The 15,765-nt window shown below is 50.8% G+C and overlaps 4 protein-coding genes across 4 annotated transcripts; 2 read left to right on the top strand and 2 right to left on the bottom strand.

Annotated features, from left to right (window-relative positions):
* Positions 1-1,210: 1,210 nt before the first annotated feature.
* ENH_00050970 (WD domain, G-beta repeat-containing protein, putative) lies at positions 1,211-5,307 on the bottom strand (the record flags this gene model as incomplete). The annotated part of the gene is made up of 9 exons (XM_013585257.1): positions 1,211-1,296; positions 1,397-3,103; positions 3,369-3,451; positions 3,544-3,610; positions 3,760-4,012; positions 4,223-4,451; positions 4,590-4,730; positions 4,840-4,934; positions 5,146-5,307. The coding sequence occupies 9 exons, from the start codon at positions 5,305-5,307 to the stop codon at positions 1,211-1,213; spliced, it is 2,823 nt and encodes a 940-aa protein (XP_013440711.1).
* Positions 5,308-7,259: 1,952 nt separating this feature from the next.
* On the bottom strand, positions 7,260-8,019 carry ENH_00050960 (vacuolar ATP synthase subunit G1, putative; the record flags this gene model as incomplete). The annotated part of the gene is made up of 3 exons (XM_013585256.1): positions 7,260-7,463; positions 7,603-7,703; positions 7,938-8,019. The coding sequence occupies 3 exons, from the start codon at positions 8,017-8,019 to the stop codon at positions 7,260-7,262; spliced, it is 387 nt and encodes a 128-aa protein (XP_013440710.1).
* A 1,060-nt stretch (positions 8,020-9,079) lies between these two features.
* Positions 9,080-10,128, top strand: ENH_00050950 (hypothetical protein, conserved; the record flags this gene model as incomplete). The annotated part of the gene is made up of 2 exons (XM_013585255.1): positions 9,080-9,775; positions 9,949-10,128. 2 exons carry the CDS (start codon positions 9,080-9,082, stop codon positions 10,126-10,128), a joined length of 876 nt encoding a protein of 291 aa, XP_013440709.1.
* A 1,342-nt stretch (positions 10,129-11,470) lies between these two features.
* ENH_00050940 (WD-40 repeat protein, putative) lies at positions 11,471-15,378 on the top strand (the record flags this gene model as incomplete). The annotated part of the gene is made up of 15 exons (XM_013585254.1): positions 11,471-12,087; positions 12,260-12,344; positions 12,450-12,507; positions 12,656-12,740; positions 12,871-12,929; positions 13,109-13,247; positions 13,350-13,441; positions 13,638-13,705; positions 13,828-13,901; positions 14,031-14,067; positions 14,228-14,311; positions 14,463-14,583; positions 14,716-14,882; positions 14,989-15,036; positions 15,301-15,378. 15 exons carry the CDS (start codon positions 11,471-11,473, stop codon positions 15,376-15,378), a joined length of 1,812 nt encoding a protein of 603 aa, XP_013440708.1.
* Positions 15,379-15,765: the final 387 nt, after the last annotated feature.

The raw sequence follows: 15,765 nt of genomic DNA, 5'->3' as shown, positions 1-15,765 counted from the left end.
AAACAGAGCTTTAACTTTTGGCATTTTAGGAATCAGCCACAAGGGCAGGCAAGTTGAGAGACGCTTTGCACTTGATGCCGGACAAACAGTCAGTCGACAACAGAGCAGTCCGGCGACTTCCAGAGAGCTCGCGACCTTCGCCAAGAAGCTGCAGTTGACATGTCATTAGCTATGAAAACTATGGGGTAAACAGCTTCACGGCAAAATTCAAACCTGAGTGGCTTTCAACGAAATACCTTTGCAGAAATCTACTTGGCATTGAGAATCAAGATCGTTTTTGGAAGAAGTGCATTACTAACGTGAGGGCGACAATACGGCTTGATGCACAGGACGCCACTTTATTTTGAAATATTCTCAGGGAAAGTCAATGTGGGATGGCCGTGACGACAGTGTGAGCAAGCGCAGCCTGTCTTTGCTTGAGACTGTTGAATCCCTGTAAGTTCCTGCCGGCCTGCGTATGCTTGCATCCCAGTGGAAAATGCAATCTTCCCTCAGGTTCCACGGCTCTGGAGCCCGCCTGCTTCAAACTCGCAGCCAACGCGAACAAGTGAAGAGAAAACTAGACAAGATTTCCGCTGTCCACACAAAAATCGACGAGCTTCGTGGCCATGCGCCCGATACCGAGGAATTCCGCACTGCCCTTGGGAATGTGTCTCAGCTGCTTCAAGAGGCCGAACAGGTGTGTCATATTGCGAAGAGTCTTGAAATTTCGTAGCGTGAGCAACACTGTCTCAGGTCACGGCGTGAGCACTATCGTTAGCAACAGCTTCGGCAGTGCAAAGCGGCATCTACCCCAAAACTCGGTGTACATATTTGTGAACTTTTCCAAAGCCTCACTATCGAATGTGAAAGTACTTAGTAATTAACGTTCGTGAATCTGTAGCGTACAGTTAATACTGAACAAACAAACGCGTTGGTAGGCATAGCCGTCGTAATATGTAGTGTAAAATTGAACGATCCGGAACAGATGCTGGTCACCACGATGATCGCATCGTATATGCACCAAAGTTCTCATCACATGTTAACAGAGGCAACCAGGTCACCGCTGAAAAAAGCTCGTAATAACTAGTCGCTGCCATCGAAACGTGCGCGTCAAAAGTAGTTCATGGAACGTCTTCAGCAAGACCAATTCCACTCTCTCATCGAGCTCGGTACATGCTGCTATTCCCCTGAATAACAAGCAGATGATCCATCAAGCGGGGCGTTCTGTTCAAAAAACATTCAAAGGCATAACGTTGACCACGGGTTCTTCCTCATCGTCACTGATTTCCCCTGTGTCTTCGCTCTCATAACCACCTGAGAAAACAAATCAAACAATCCGTTAGGAGACGTGATACGTCTTCTCCTGGGGCTTGATCTTGATCGAAAGGCATTGTGCAGCGAGTTTGTGACCTACCTGGAGCGTCATAAATTAGGATAGAGCCATCAAATGCGCCAGAATATGCTTCGTTCCTGTCGTCGTTCCACGTCACGCAGACAATGTCATCTGTGTAGTCGGAAGTAATATGCTGCAGTGCTCCCGAAAAGATATCAGACGCACAAAGTACCCGACCTCTCCCGTGAATTAAAAAATCGCCACTTCTGGGTATGGCAGCCTGGATCCCCCAAATTGAGCAGCTTGCCTTCGTAGCTTGCATTTTAGGCTGCTTTCCTGGTCCTGGCGGCTGCTGGGGAGGAATCCCTGGAGACAAGCGGCTGCCCGCTGAAGCAGATACGCTGCAGTTTCCAAGTGGGATATCTACATTCATGTGTACAAAACAGTGACAGCCACTACCAGCATTCCACAACCGGATGCGTCCATCGCTTCCAGAAGAGACAAGGTATGATCCGTCCGGGCTTTGGAGGAGGCAAATCACTGCTCCGTCATGCGCGTTGGCTTCTGAGCATTGAATTGGGCAATGTGCGGGGGAGCGGTCTGCCCCTGTTGAACTGTCCCTTTGCACCCCCATGAATCCGCTCATATGCGCGCTCCCCATCTCCCGACCGTTCTCCAGTGTACACAGCAGCTGGCCCGATACTGGTGAAGCCTGTCCTCCACTCCCGGATGACTCAGTATGCGCTCCAAGTACGCCTTGCATGGAGGTTTCGGAGGACAGTGGTTCACTGTATGATACTGACACGCCCCTCGCACTCAACGTTTCGCTAGCATTTCTGAATGCGTGAAGAGATCCAGACGCTGACTTTCGCATTGCGGCATACGGATTGCAGGCTTCACCGTGCCCTCGGACACTGCAATGTTCCCTGATATTTTTTCCGTATTCATCCAGCAAATCTGTTGAAGACCCCGTGTACGCGGGCATATATACTGGGTCCCAGTTACGACAGCGCTTGTCCCCCGGATATAGTTGAAGGCTGGAAGGAGCTCGCGCTGCCAGGCAGTGAGATGCAGGAGGCTCCGTTAGATTATGTTGCCTTCTTGTTTTCCTCCTGTGCATGTCATCACTTGTCTCATGAGTGTGCTTGTTGGAGACATGACGATCATTCGCCGCGTCAGGTTGTGTCACGCCCCCCTTGTCATTTCGACTAGATGCAGCAGACTCGCTGGAACGGGCGCACTCAAACGCAGCTGATGGTGCTTTTGACTGTAGAACCTGCCTATTACCTTCCTCCTCACAACACAGAGTGCTAATGTTTCTTTCAAGGCCGCTCGTATGGCCGCCAAGCGACCGTCTTGTTCCACTCACTGACGAAGGATGCCGTTCGCGTGTTGTCTTCATACGTTTCGCTTTCTTTACTTCAAGTTTAAAGTCAGCCACCTCATTGGCAAAATGCGAAGTGCGTTTTGCCGTAAGAGCCTGAACTGGAGAATCGGAGTTCGTCGCCGTGTGCGCTGCTGTTCTGTCGCCAGAAAATGGTAAACTGGCCAACGCGAAATTTCTTAGTGAGAATGAAGGCTCTTGAGCAAATGTGGCACGTGCTGCTGCATCCATCACGTTTTCTAAGGTGACGCCCTTTCTATCGGATGCATTGACAGTGCGCCACAAGAACGGCTTAGGTACTTCAGCTTCGCGTAGCAAGGCTGGCTCGACGGAATAACCTCGTCCCAGGATTTCTTCAGCGTACAATAGCTGGCGGAAGGCTGACGACTGTGAACATCGATTGCCTGAAACGCAGCTCGCACATATTCATATTTGGAAGTTTCAATGGCCGTTTCTGCATGGCAGGTTGCTGCCATTTCGAATGTAAACTAGGTGATAATGCCGTGAGATATGGATGCAAACAATCCATCAAATGACTGTCGGGACCACGCTGGGTGTGTCGCTAAGATCATCCCTGGAAAAAAGATGACTGCGCGAAAGCTATATAGCGTTTTATTGCTGCAAGAGCACGCAGCAGAGCCGCCACTCTTCAAAATGGTTGTAGCTCACGCAAGAAGTCAAGGTCTGGTTTGTCCTTGTCAAACATCATCATGCATGCATCGTTCCGTCGAATATCCCATTTCCTGATTGATCTACACAATAATGAACAAAAGGACAGGAACTGACCTAGAGCACAGATCTACAGTACGTTACTTTACATAAGCCTACTCATAGTTGCGCTCACCTGTCACAAGAGCCTGAAAAAAGTTGATGTGGAGTACATGAATCCCATACTAGAGAAACCACCGCCCCTGAAAGATAGTCGCAGCCATTGTCTCGCTGGTGCCCAACATCTCTGTTCGAAGTTCGCATTGCGTTCCGAATGAGAACGCAACTGTGGTGGACAAAATGCCTGCCAGTGCATTCGTTGCCGTGAAGGTATAAACAGTGTTTCACCTACCAGTATGGCCCAACAGGGATTGCTGCGCAACCCCGCACCTCATGTCAAATATCCGAATACTCCCGTCTTGGCATCCGGCTGCAAGTGCGAGATCTGCGGGTATCTCTGCAGAATGGCCCACTGGTCCTCGACAGGAGTGTTTTGTGGGGTTGAATGTCTTTGACTGGAATGCCACTCGGTCAAAAGCACAACAGAGTATGGGGCTTTCCGCGGGTATATCGAGAACGCATTCCCATGCTCGTGTATCCCATACCTGATCATTCGGCAACACACAGCAAAATCCGAATGTTTCAACGGCGTGAACAACACGGCGCATTTTAGGGCAAGCTGCTGGCACCCAACCAATATGCAGCGTTCACGCAATACCGGGATGCCCATAAGGTCCCGAACAGAACCCACGAGCATAAGAGCTTATGGGCTCATATGTGTAGTGGACAGTGGCACGAAGTTCTTGTAGTAATACCTTTAAGACCTTGTCAAGCCCTGTAGAAACGAACAAGCCGTTGTCTCCCGGCATGAATTCGACGCTTGTAATGGATCGTGAATGACCTGCATGAGCCCCTCTAGAGCCGCTATACCCGGACTCTGAAGTTACACTGTTCCTCATGACCTGGCCTGTCACACATTTTCTCGGTGATGTTCTAGGTGCCGCTGGCTGGAAGCGCAAAGGGAGTAGATTGCGCCTGGGAGGCCTGTTGGAAGCGAAACCACAACGAATAGTGAGAAGGAAGATTGCAGATGTCGCTCGCTTTGCATCAAGCGCCGCGCAGTCAAAAATTTCGCAGACTCGAATTTCCGTTGCGACCAGTTACCGTGGTTGAGGCGCCTACTTGTCAGGCTTTCTCTGGACGTAACCAACGGGGTGGACCTTTGGCTCTGGGCCGAACCCCCCATTTAGGTTCCATGCGTCATCTGCCTCGAGGTCGAACAACGCGATTGTGCCATCCCTGCTGCTACTCAGCATGTAACGCCTGCACCACACACAACATTCTACATGCGGCTGGCCCTCGACAGAAAGCTGGTGCTTGGTTTGGCTGTGCTGCTGCAAGAGCTGATTGAAGGCTTATGCAAAAACCTTACCCCGTATGATCCAGTGAAAGGCGAGAAATCGGTGCAGAGTGACAGCGTGACAGAGTTCGCCGGGAAGCAAGCGACAACGACAAGATTCCTGCTGCCTGAAGAGACCGTAAGGAAACCTCAAACCTCACAGTAATATGGCACTGGCTAAAAGAGGCTCATGGACAAAGTATCTGCCTAGAGCTACCGGATTTGCACGTCCTCTACACGGTGACTCAAAAGTTTTTCTCTGGAAAATTGACGGGTGCATAACAAGAGGCTTGCCTCACGAGAGCGCTTCAACTCTTGGAAATCTTTAAGCCTCCGAACGCCGTAACGTCGGTAGTCAACAAAAATGTTGCCCGAAAGCTTAGAATTCCGCGTCCCCCAAGAAGGGACTGAGATGCCATGACGTGCTGGTTCCAATAAGCTCAGCTGTGAATAATGTCCCGGTAAACAGCCCGTTGGAAGCGCCCAATCCTCTCCCCCCATACAGAATTGAAGACTTGGCACAAGTGACGTTTCCACATCCGAATACAACTTGGGCGCAAGTTTCCAGGAAGTCAATCTTTTCCTATTGTGTCTGCCTTGCTCAGCTAACCAATTGTAGGCTGTCACAGGCGTCATGACTGAAGTATCTGGCGCCTTCGCTAGGCAGTGGCAATGTGGAGTGTGGGAATTTGCCACGGGCTACAAGACAGGGTTCTCCCTATGCTTAGTATAAGCAACGGAGTGAAAAGGCCCTTCTCTCCGGAAGATGCCCAGGTGCATACGCGAACACAGGAAGATCCAATCGACCACGTGAGACAACTCGAAAGCCAGCACATCGTGAGTTTAACACATTGCCTACCAGCTTACTTCACCCACTGCATACGTATATTGAGCGAAAAATTGAGCTACTTCGCAGGGGAGCAATAGAGATTATGCTTTTGTCTCGGCTACACCGCTCTCCAGCAGTGAACGCTGATAACGGAGCCCCTTGGTGGCCTTGCAGAAAATAATTTGCTTCGCTGTAGTTCACCCTGAAAATATCAACTGCTTATCTTTATTTGCATTGCTATGAAATTTGACGCTGTGGTTTAGAGGCTTTCATTCAAGCCGGTGTGTGAAAGCTTATCCCCTAGAAGAGAACACGGGCGAAACTGCCGGCGTGTGTTTGCGAGGTGACAGAAAGGAAGCGCTACGCATTCCTAGCAGGCAGTGACCTCAAATGATGACAAAAACAGTTGGTGTTTGGATAAGGAAACGTGTGGAGGAACATAAGGACATTATTTTTCCTGGGGTTGCTGACAGTCAAAAGGAACTTGCAAAGGAACGGGCAGCCCGAGCACAATGCCAGAAATGCCGTCCGAACGAGGTCAATTTGTAAATTCTTATCAAAATAAAGTTTTTATCAGCAGTGGTAACGCATAATCATGACAACTTTGGATGGTACAAAGCTTTATTCTTATTTCGACATCAGCAGTCTCGCGGACTCGCCTCATTCTTCCCCATGGTGCCTGTTATGAGGGATGCCGACACAGTCCTCCAGAAAAAAGTAGCTTGTGTCTAAATTCGACGTCCCAAAGCAAGTCCAGCTGATGGCGCCCGTTGTTTCCCTTGGTTCCTCTGATTTGCAAAGACATACTTCTCGTGCATTTCGTGAAGCTGCAACCGCCTCTGCGTGCAAGAGACGTTGACCAGTGACTGCTCTCTGGCAGCTGATCAGTGTCAGTGAGAACGCTTAGGCACATAAATTGGCATCCAGTCTCGCGGACCGAAAACACTGCAGACAGGATGTGGCATTCCCGAGACACTGTTCGTTATCAGGAACTTCGTCAGATTCATGAAGTTTTGACAGCCTCCGTCCTAGCATTCAGTTAGGGCTTGAGGATTATGGTTGCTCAAAAGAGTAGAACGCTATCTAGGAGTTACGCTACATACAGAAAGAACTGCTCCCACGACTTCATGAACTCGGCTACGACGTTCCAGATTTCGTCATTTCCATCTACCAAATCTGCGTGAACTACGCTCACTGGGTCACCCGAATGTAGAGAAAGATTTCTCACTGTCACGCAGTGGCAGAGCGGATTTGCCTGTTCTGTCCATCAGAGCAAACACAAGTTTCACGGCACACCAAAATACAAAACCTAGTTGGACAGCCTGTAGCCCCAGTCCCAGCGGCAAGGCAGCCCTTGCCTGACTTAGTATGTCGCCAAGGCCCCAACCTTGGAGTCTCACTCGCTGGGTGGCTCATTGGGTGCTACACTGTGTCCTGAAAAGTGACGGCGCTTGTTGCGTGTGGAGTGTGCCAGGTTGCCACACTTTCGAAAATAACACGGAGTTCAGCTGCTAACAGTTGCCACCTATACTGCCCTTAAATTGCGGAATCGACCGCCCTTTTTGGCTGGTCAAATGCTATTATTCTTCTGCAACGGACAGAAGGCCATGAAGAGTTGGAATTCTCATGGATCGACTCCACGCTCCGCGTAATTACGCAGAATGGCAACCTTTTTAGCGCCGATAACAATGTCTACGTCTAAGACTTTGCGGCTGATGAAATCAAGTACTCCGTCCTTGTTTGCCACGTAGTCCTTTTTGATAATTTCAATCTCCGCTTTTGTCCTATCTGCGAGTTCGTTTGTCAGGGAGTCATCCTGACCCAGGCGCTGAGTGTGCACACATACGGTGCTCAGGATCCGAAATGAAGAAGACAAGCGGTTGAATCCTTGTCCAATTTTGCATTTTGTTGGCAAGATTAGCTCCATAGTAATCAATTCAGGCAATAAGGTGTGGCTTCTCCCTCACCTGTTCTACTTCGACCTTGAATCTTTCTTCCTCCTTAAGGCGAAAGGCCCTGAGCTCCTCCTCCGCTGAGGCACGAGCATCCTTCAGCATCTTTATGCGGTCTGCACAGGCAAAGAAAAAGGAAGCCGTTGGTAGTAATAGCTAACACGTCAAGGAGTTCGAAGTCGCGGACTCAAGCTGCAAGCTAGACACTCGCGCACACAGTACTAGCTAAGCAGTTCAGGAATCAGCATAATGCAGGGCCATTCAAAAGATATTTACAAAAAGGAAAGATCCTGGAAGCGTTCCACTTGCACTGACAGCTTGCTGTGAATCTAGGCCTGTTTGAACCTCACTTTCTCTTGCTTTGTGTACTATCTGCTCGGCTTCCTCCTCCGCCCTCAGCAATTGTTGAATCAGCGCGTTGGAAGTCTTCATGTTGTCTGAACTTCAGCTATCGCGAAGGAACCGGAACCCTGGCTAAGGGGCCAGATACCGCAGGCGCTTCGGCTGGAGCAACTCCAATTCTTCAGCAATGAAGAGGCGCCCGTATATCTGTGAAGAAATGTAAATGGATAGAACAACCTCTGTAAGACGCGCGTCGGCCGCTGCATGGGGCTCTGTCCTGACCGTGACAATATGCTTCACAGGAAGGCACAAAGCTTCGGGATACCACTGTCTACAGCACGCATTTCTCTTCTCTAAGCCTCCGACAGTCTATTTCTTGTTTGTTTCCAGTGAAATAAAACAACAGTAAACGCCCTCAGGAGGCCTTCTACCCAGGTGTGTGCCCTCAGTAGGAGCTACGGCCCTAGCTGGTCCGCGTGATAGATTCCAGAAACGCTTCATGAGGAAGACCCTACTGAAATGTACCTTAAATGGTATTCGCGGCAAGTTGATGCCGGTTTCTGAACGCCACGTTGGAACAGACGGCTCCGCACAAAATGCAAGCGCAGCAGAGTATGGAGCTGCGCCTCACAACCGAAATTGCCGTCAAAATGCGCTATATAACACAGAAGGTCTCATGCAAAACATGTATACATACTAACGGAACATTACCAAAAGTTCCTAGCAGCTGTGCACGGCAAAGGTGGCCCTCTCGGGAGCGCATGCATCTGTGGGCTCCAAACTGGGCTGCCTGAACATCAGTATTCTGCAAGTTATATTGAATTTGCGACGTTAGCATCAACATCCCTATTTAATTTGCAACTGTGTCTCTTGCCGCTGGACGCCCCTCGATCGCTGCATTAGTGGGTAACTTCTGGACTGCTTATTGTTGGCGCTACGTCCAGGCCCAGACGTTTTTCTGGAGCATCACTAGGAACAAACCCTCCAGGAAACGGCCATTTATTGGCTACTGCAACATTTGTTTGGCGCTCAGACATAGCTTGTGGGAGCTCTGCTGCTCGTAGCCACGGAATAGTGCGACCAAACACTGTCCCAAGGTTGGCGTTATCTTGCGGCTGGTGGCAGTTTCTTCTCGCTACGCCACTCAACAATGGCCCTGGGGAGCCAACAAGGGCCAACGTCTTACTGTGAAACTCAAGCGGACAGGGACGATGCCAAGGGCACAGACGGAAGCCACGACGATTTCGACTCCCTCTTGGAGCCTCTTAACTTTTCGCGCCAACCAAAAGTATCTGGAGAGGCAGAATATGCTTACGCTAAGGGCGACAGCAAGGAAAGGCCTTTTGTCGCTCGCATAGGGGAGCAGCTGTTTTCGCTGGCTCAACTCGTCCGGTCGATTGGAGCGAAGGCCGAAAGGCAGGCGAGTGAGGGATCTGGTGAAAGCCAGTCATCCCCAGACCCGCAAACAGCACACCCGCTGAAGTATTTGCCGCTAGCAGCCGGCGTACTGACCTGCATCTGGGGATGGCGCGCGGCCAGGTCAATAGAGCGTGTGGTGGCTCTCCGTTACTCGGACATTGCCTACCAGATTCGCCGGCCTGATGCTTTAACTTCCCGCATAAGTGCCTTCAAGTTCCTCGTGCTAGGTGGACTCGTGCTGCCGAGTTCGGCAGTTGCGTTTGCCAGCTGGCAGTCGCGCAAGAAACCTGCACAGCCACTTGGCCTCTCGAAAGCGTCACAAGACATGCACGCGGGATCTCAAGAGCTTCCGAGCGTGCCTTCTCCTAGACGATTGCTGCTTGCGGACATGTTGCCCGTATCAACGCAGGCTGAGCTGCGTCGGCTGGTAAGGATTTGGCGCATCTTAGTCTTATTCCTTTGGCGTAATGGGCCTCAGCTGGCCAATATTTCAACTTCAAGTGTCTGGTTCTGGGCAGGCGCGTGTAGCTGGGCGAAAAGATGGCAAGGGCGTTTCAATCCTTTGCTTATTGTGTGTTGCGAGTCTGCTTTGACGTATAGGCGCAGTCTTTCCACAGGGGCTTCTCGGAGTTCGTAGAGGCTGTCACCCCGTCCAAAGAAAAATGGGCACATTGGGCGGCTGGGGCTAGGGCGTCGCACACGACAGGCCTGCACAATCCATCGGCGTGGACTTCACGCATAGCCACATTTCCTTTGCCAGATTCAAAAGCTGCTGACTGAACTGTTTGAAGGGCTGACTACATCTGGTAGACGCACTTGTGGCTTTAGCAGGTCACCGCAACAATGCCAACAGAACCGATTTATTGCGTTTGCACCGAGTGCAAATAGCACAGCGTCGAATGAGTTGCACTGCTCATCCGCGCGCACTATTCAAGATGAGTTGACTGCCGTAGGGCAGTCCATCGTTTTTTTTGTGAACGCTGCATGCAATTTTGAAGAGTACTTCGATGGCTTTTCCTTATTGGGGCATGGTTACATCGGCGCCCCCAAGAGCTGCACATGGTAGGAGAGGGGAAACTTCGAACAATTCGAGCTCCTGGTAGCTAGCTGCACGTAGCTTAATTCACTGCAGCGGAGTTTTCATCTGTGGGTGTAAGCAACAGTTTGCTGGGAGGGGGTGTACAGGGCAATGGCTTCCCCTTTCGGTGAAGCGTTGAACAGTGCTACTCAAGATAATTACTACATCCACGCTGCAGTGGCGCCATGTGTAGGAGATCTGAAGTGTTGAACAATACAATTTAGGATGATTTGTGTTGTATCTAGTCATATGCACTGGAACATGTAGAGACACTGTACAAGGACTGCCCAAGTCGTGCGTAAGCGCTCTACATAGAGTCTCATACACACTAACCTGCGGGGAGATAAGTGGAGGTGACTCTAGGGCTAAGACGCCACAAAAGGTATCTTTAATAAAATTTTTAGCATTGTCAAGACAGATAAAGCTTGATGAGCACTATTGTAGACGAGTGCTTATTGTACCTGCGCTCTGAGAGTTGCTGGTACTGCATGCGTCGGGTCCTAGGGACCCTTCATTGCCTGCGTCTTTAAAGCGTCAGCATTAATTAACTAGCGACTCATGTTTCATTTTTCACTCTTGAATTTATTTAGGAGCTGTTGGCGTGACTCGGTTTCCCTGAGTACTTTGGTGAGTAGGGCACCACGGAAGTTTACTTCGTGGAACGTCCACTGCTTGTAGTGGAGCTGGGGATCTGCTGGGCTTATGATGCATGAAGCCTTGTAAATTGCCGTGTGTAGCCACTTCGTCCCCCACCTTGTCTAGGGAGCTGAGAGGCTGCCGGTCATGCATATCCAAGTTTTGCCGTGCCGGTGCTAGCGAGGTACACAAGACATTCCCGAGGGTCCATGCCCGACATGTTTGGAAATGAATTAGTTGCTGTTTGCGCATATGGAGGCGCAGAGAGCTTGACAGCGTGATTTGCGTCAAAGAAAGCAATAGCGCCCTCACATTAGAGCTTCAACGCAACTTGTTATTTCGAGCTACTCAGGCCTGGTAGCTCGGCGCGCTAAGCTACGAAGTTAATGCCTTTAACTTGTTGTTCTGATGCCCGGCATGTCAAAAACTAAGACCGAACCCATTTTTCCTACCTCCACTGCAGTGGATGCGGAAGCTTCGTCTGAAAGTGCTGCGCCTCCGGCCTCGGGCACGTCCAGACAACGCGCGCTTGCGGTTCGAAAGGCCGGCAGTTCAAACGCCGTCAGCGGGCCAAATCGTGAGGCCAAACTTGAGGGAAGTAAGCAGCGAAAGGGAAAGCAACACGGGGGGTCCGCGGCTGCTGTGGGTAGTGCACCGCCGCAGCCAGCGAATCGTAGACGCCCGCGGGGGAGCTCAGTGACGTTCGCTGCTGATTACTCAACGCCATGCGTGGCAGCTTCCACAATTTCCCGCCCTTCCTCGCCGTCAAATGATGGCAATCGCTACAAGAAGGCTTCCGTAGGCCCCAAAAATGCCCCGCTACCTACTGGGACTTCTATGAGCAAGGAGGAGAAAATCAACTTGCCTTCTGCAGTGGGCAAGTCCTCAGCGGGCGTGCCCACAACCTCTCTGCGCGTGAGCCATCGAAACTGGCAGAGCAACTGCATGTTGCTGTACAAGCACATCATGTCGCACATCTTGGAGTGGCCAACATTATCTGTCCAGTGGCTTCATTCGTGCAATCCGTACGTCATCCAGGGAGCTCAGCGGGTACTCACAGACGTTACTTGAACTAGCCCATTATGGCTGAAAGGAGAGTGCTTTTTGTTGCTCCCTCGTTCTATTTCGAGGCTGGAAAGGCACCACGTGTGCTCCATTTGGAACTGTGCACACAGCCGGGGTTCTTGATTATTTCAGGCGCTCTAACGGCGAGATAGGGCAGACATTGCTTCTGTCGACGCACACGAGTGGCGGCGCTGCAAACTACCTACTGCTCATGGAGGTGAGTTTATGCCGATTAGCATTTCGCTTCTTCTATAGGCCGTTGGCAGCGCGTTGAAGCGTGCTGTAGGTGCGTTTAACTTCTTCTGTACCCTTTTCTTTGCAGGTTAGCCTCCCATCCGAGCCCATTGACGCCTCTGGGCTCCACTACGAACAGAGACAAGGTGAGTCCTCACAACTTCCATTTCCAACGCATCTCTTTATACCGTTGCGTGTAATGTTGAACCAAAGGCGGCCGTGGCCAGAGGCTGCGGTCGTTCTTTACATCGACAGGACATTACTGTCTGGAACTGAACTAGTGATGTCGAGCAGACTACCAAGGCTTTGAATTCGGCGATGAGGATACGCGGAAATTCACCATAACTGCGCGCATTCCGCATGAAGGCGAGAGCAACAGGTACTTTCCACGAAGCTTGTCAAGTTAGCTTGATTGCCTGTAGGTGCCAACTGAGGGTGGCACAGTGAAGACTGGTGCAGGGTGTACCATCGTGCAGTGCGGCTTGCCGATTTTCCGCATTTTTTCTCAGGGCTCGCATTTTTCAGGGCAATGACACACTTATCGCAAGCAAAGCGAACGATGGCTGTGGTGGGTTACGTTGACTGAAGTCATGTTTACTCACGAAGGTTTTTACCTTGCCTATATTGGCAATGCTCCGCTTGTACATAAGATTGTATCTACGCTCGCATAAATGTGTCTTGCCGTGGTAACCTGTCGCAAACCCGTGGTCGAGGAAGTGGCATTCTGTGCTGTTTTCAATTGTGCAGTTTACCTGTTTGACTCTTGCAAGTTTGGCCCCGAACTATGCGCTTCCGATGCGGAATCTGAGGAGAGCCAAAGCACCTCAAAACGAGGCCAGATGGCTGCAAACGCAGAAGCTGTCCTCACGGGCCACACGGCGCAAGGGTGAGGAAATTCTGCAGAAAGGCAAGCCGTTTCCTCTGATAGTTTTGAGCTGGGCCGAAACGTTTTCTGCCAGATTCAATGTACTTGTGGCATTCTCCTCAGTTGGGGCTTGGAGTGGAGCCCAACAAGGGAGGGATGGCTTGCCTCCTCGGGTGACGATGGACTTGTCTGTATTTGGGACACGAGGTCGTCTTGTGAGTCTTACGAGTAGCTACGCCTCTTGTCTGCTGTTTGCACATGTTGAATGTAGTTTTATGCGGCTATTCCCCTACATTAGGATCTACACGGTCGATGGGTACTCCACACTCGAGGTAGGAACGGAGCTTTTCGTATGGGGATTTTCTCTTCTTCATTGAGCATCACTATAACAGCATTGTGCATTTGTTTCAGGTGGCAAAGAGAAACGTTTGAGCCCTGTTCACTGCTTGGTGGCCTCGAGTGACCGCAGACCCTTGCAGGTGCAGATTGAATAGGGTGCTGAATCCGGCGAAGTTGCAACACTTGCTCTCTGCAGCCCAGGCGCGCCACATTTCTATACGCGGGAGTGTTGCTGCGTGAGTGTGAACGATTTTGTTGATAGGACGTGGCATGGAAACGCGGGGATGACGCGGGAGAAGTCATCGTGGCCGTCGGTGACGATGGGCAGCTGAACATGTAAGATGCCAGAAGGCGTTCCTCCCCTCTACTGTAGTCACAGTTGGAAATCCCAAGTCTTCCTTTCTGTGGAGTTATTGCTCTGGATGTGGGCCTTCGAATTCCTTTTTGTTTGCTGTTGCCTTCAAGCTGGGACTTACGTGCGGGCGCGTCGCCTGTTCACCGAGTAAGCAGTTTTGGTTGGGTGGCAAAGGCAGTTGTTTAGGAGCTTTATATAGTATTCAAGTATGCTATTCTTCGCAGTGAAAGTGCACTCTTCAGCATATCAGCTGTCCAAACGCCATCCCATGCGCATCAGTCCTGTTCCAGGTGTGTGTGTTTTGCAGCAATGCTGCAACCACGCGTGTGCGAACGTTTTGGCCTTGAACCCCGTGGCCCCAAATGTTTTTGCCACTGGAGGAGCTGACGCGGTTCGCATGGCCTCACGAGGGACTTCTTTACGCGTTCGAAGTAGTCATTGCTTACGTGTCTCCATCCGGTTGTTTCTGTCAAGACTAAGGCAATGCATTCACCACTGTGTCGAGACATAGTGGATGATGGGGGTCTTTTTGGTGTGCTTAGGGACTCAGTGTCTGGGACTTTCGAGACCTCCGCCGACCAGCTCACCGCCTGTTATACCTAGAGGATGAAGCACTAACAAGTCTCAAGTGGCATCCACAAAACAAGGCCGTGCTCGCAGCAGGTACACTCGTATGTCACTTTCCAGTGCTTCAGTGCTTCTGAAATCTGTGCCTTGTGTACCAGTAGCAGTGGAGTGTGGACTCGTGACACCTTGCCTGAGAATAAGAACCTCCTTTGACTGCAATTGTTTTAGGTGCAACTGATCGTTACGTCCGCATTTTTGACTGTTCACTGATTGGCGCCGAGCAGTCGCCAGAGGAAGCGGAAGAAGGAGCTCCAGAAGTAATTTTTGTACATGGGGGCCACGTCGCGGGCATCACGGAGATTGACTGGAACCCAATCGAGGATAAGTTCCCATGGGTAGGAGCACTACATAAGCCAAAGCCCTTCTTACTTACGCCTTGTTAAGAGGAGGCTGCCAACTGCAGCTTATCGTTCAGTGTGGCTCTGTGGCTGATTCTTGTAGGCTATCGCTTCCGCTTCCGAAGACAACGTACTGCAAATTTGGCAGCCGGTAAGCTGCAGCTGGGAGAAATGTACTCAAGGCTCCACAGCGTGGCTGATTACACGAAACCTAGATTATGTAGCTAGAGCTGCCATGCGTGGCCACCGTCCGTGAAGGCCCTATCGTGCCCATGACAAAAGCATTCATAGGAAAATGTGGCTCGCGATATAGATTCACATGCAGCTGCACGAGCCTTCACGAAGCTCAAAATCCATCAGTAACATGCTTATGGAGCAGATTTTTGCCTTGCTTCGCGGTCGGCGTTCACTGCAGTCGATAAAGGCATTTGAGATAGAGGAGGCGAACTTTTTGTACGAGGAGGGAAGCATGGACGAAGAAATTCTCGATTAATGCTCTCTCCGCCATTTGTCGTCAAGTGCACGCACCAGTTTAGAAAAAGCGGACAGCGCCCCAATGTTGCCTTCAAGTACGCGCGCAGCCTGGCACTGCGCCGACGCAGTAGCAAACTGTCAAACTACCTGCGTTGCATGGCCCAGTCGTGCCAAGTGATTTTACGGCTGCAGTTGCGTCCCGTAGGCATATGTATGTTCCTCAGTGAGGGGCCTGCTATCAGTCAGGAAAAACTACAATTAACGAAGCCAGCGTTGGGCCGCTGCAGCTGGCAGGAAAACGCGTAAAGTTCTCAACTAATCCCACGGCGGGTGTTTAGCCCTAAGAGTTTGGCGTCCGCAGTAGCACACGCATAGGGGAGAGCAGGCGATCAGATGCATCGAAGCA

Source organism: Eimeria necatrix, genomic scaffold (genome assembly GCF_000499385.1).
Source record: "Eimeria necatrix Houghton genomic scaffold, Enh_scaff3, whole genome shotgun sequence".
NCBI classification, from domain to species: domain Eukaryota; phylum Apicomplexa; class Conoidasida; order Eucoccidiorida; family Eimeriidae; genus Eimeria; species Eimeria necatrix.
This window is presented reverse-complemented; position numbering and strand designations above follow the sequence as displayed.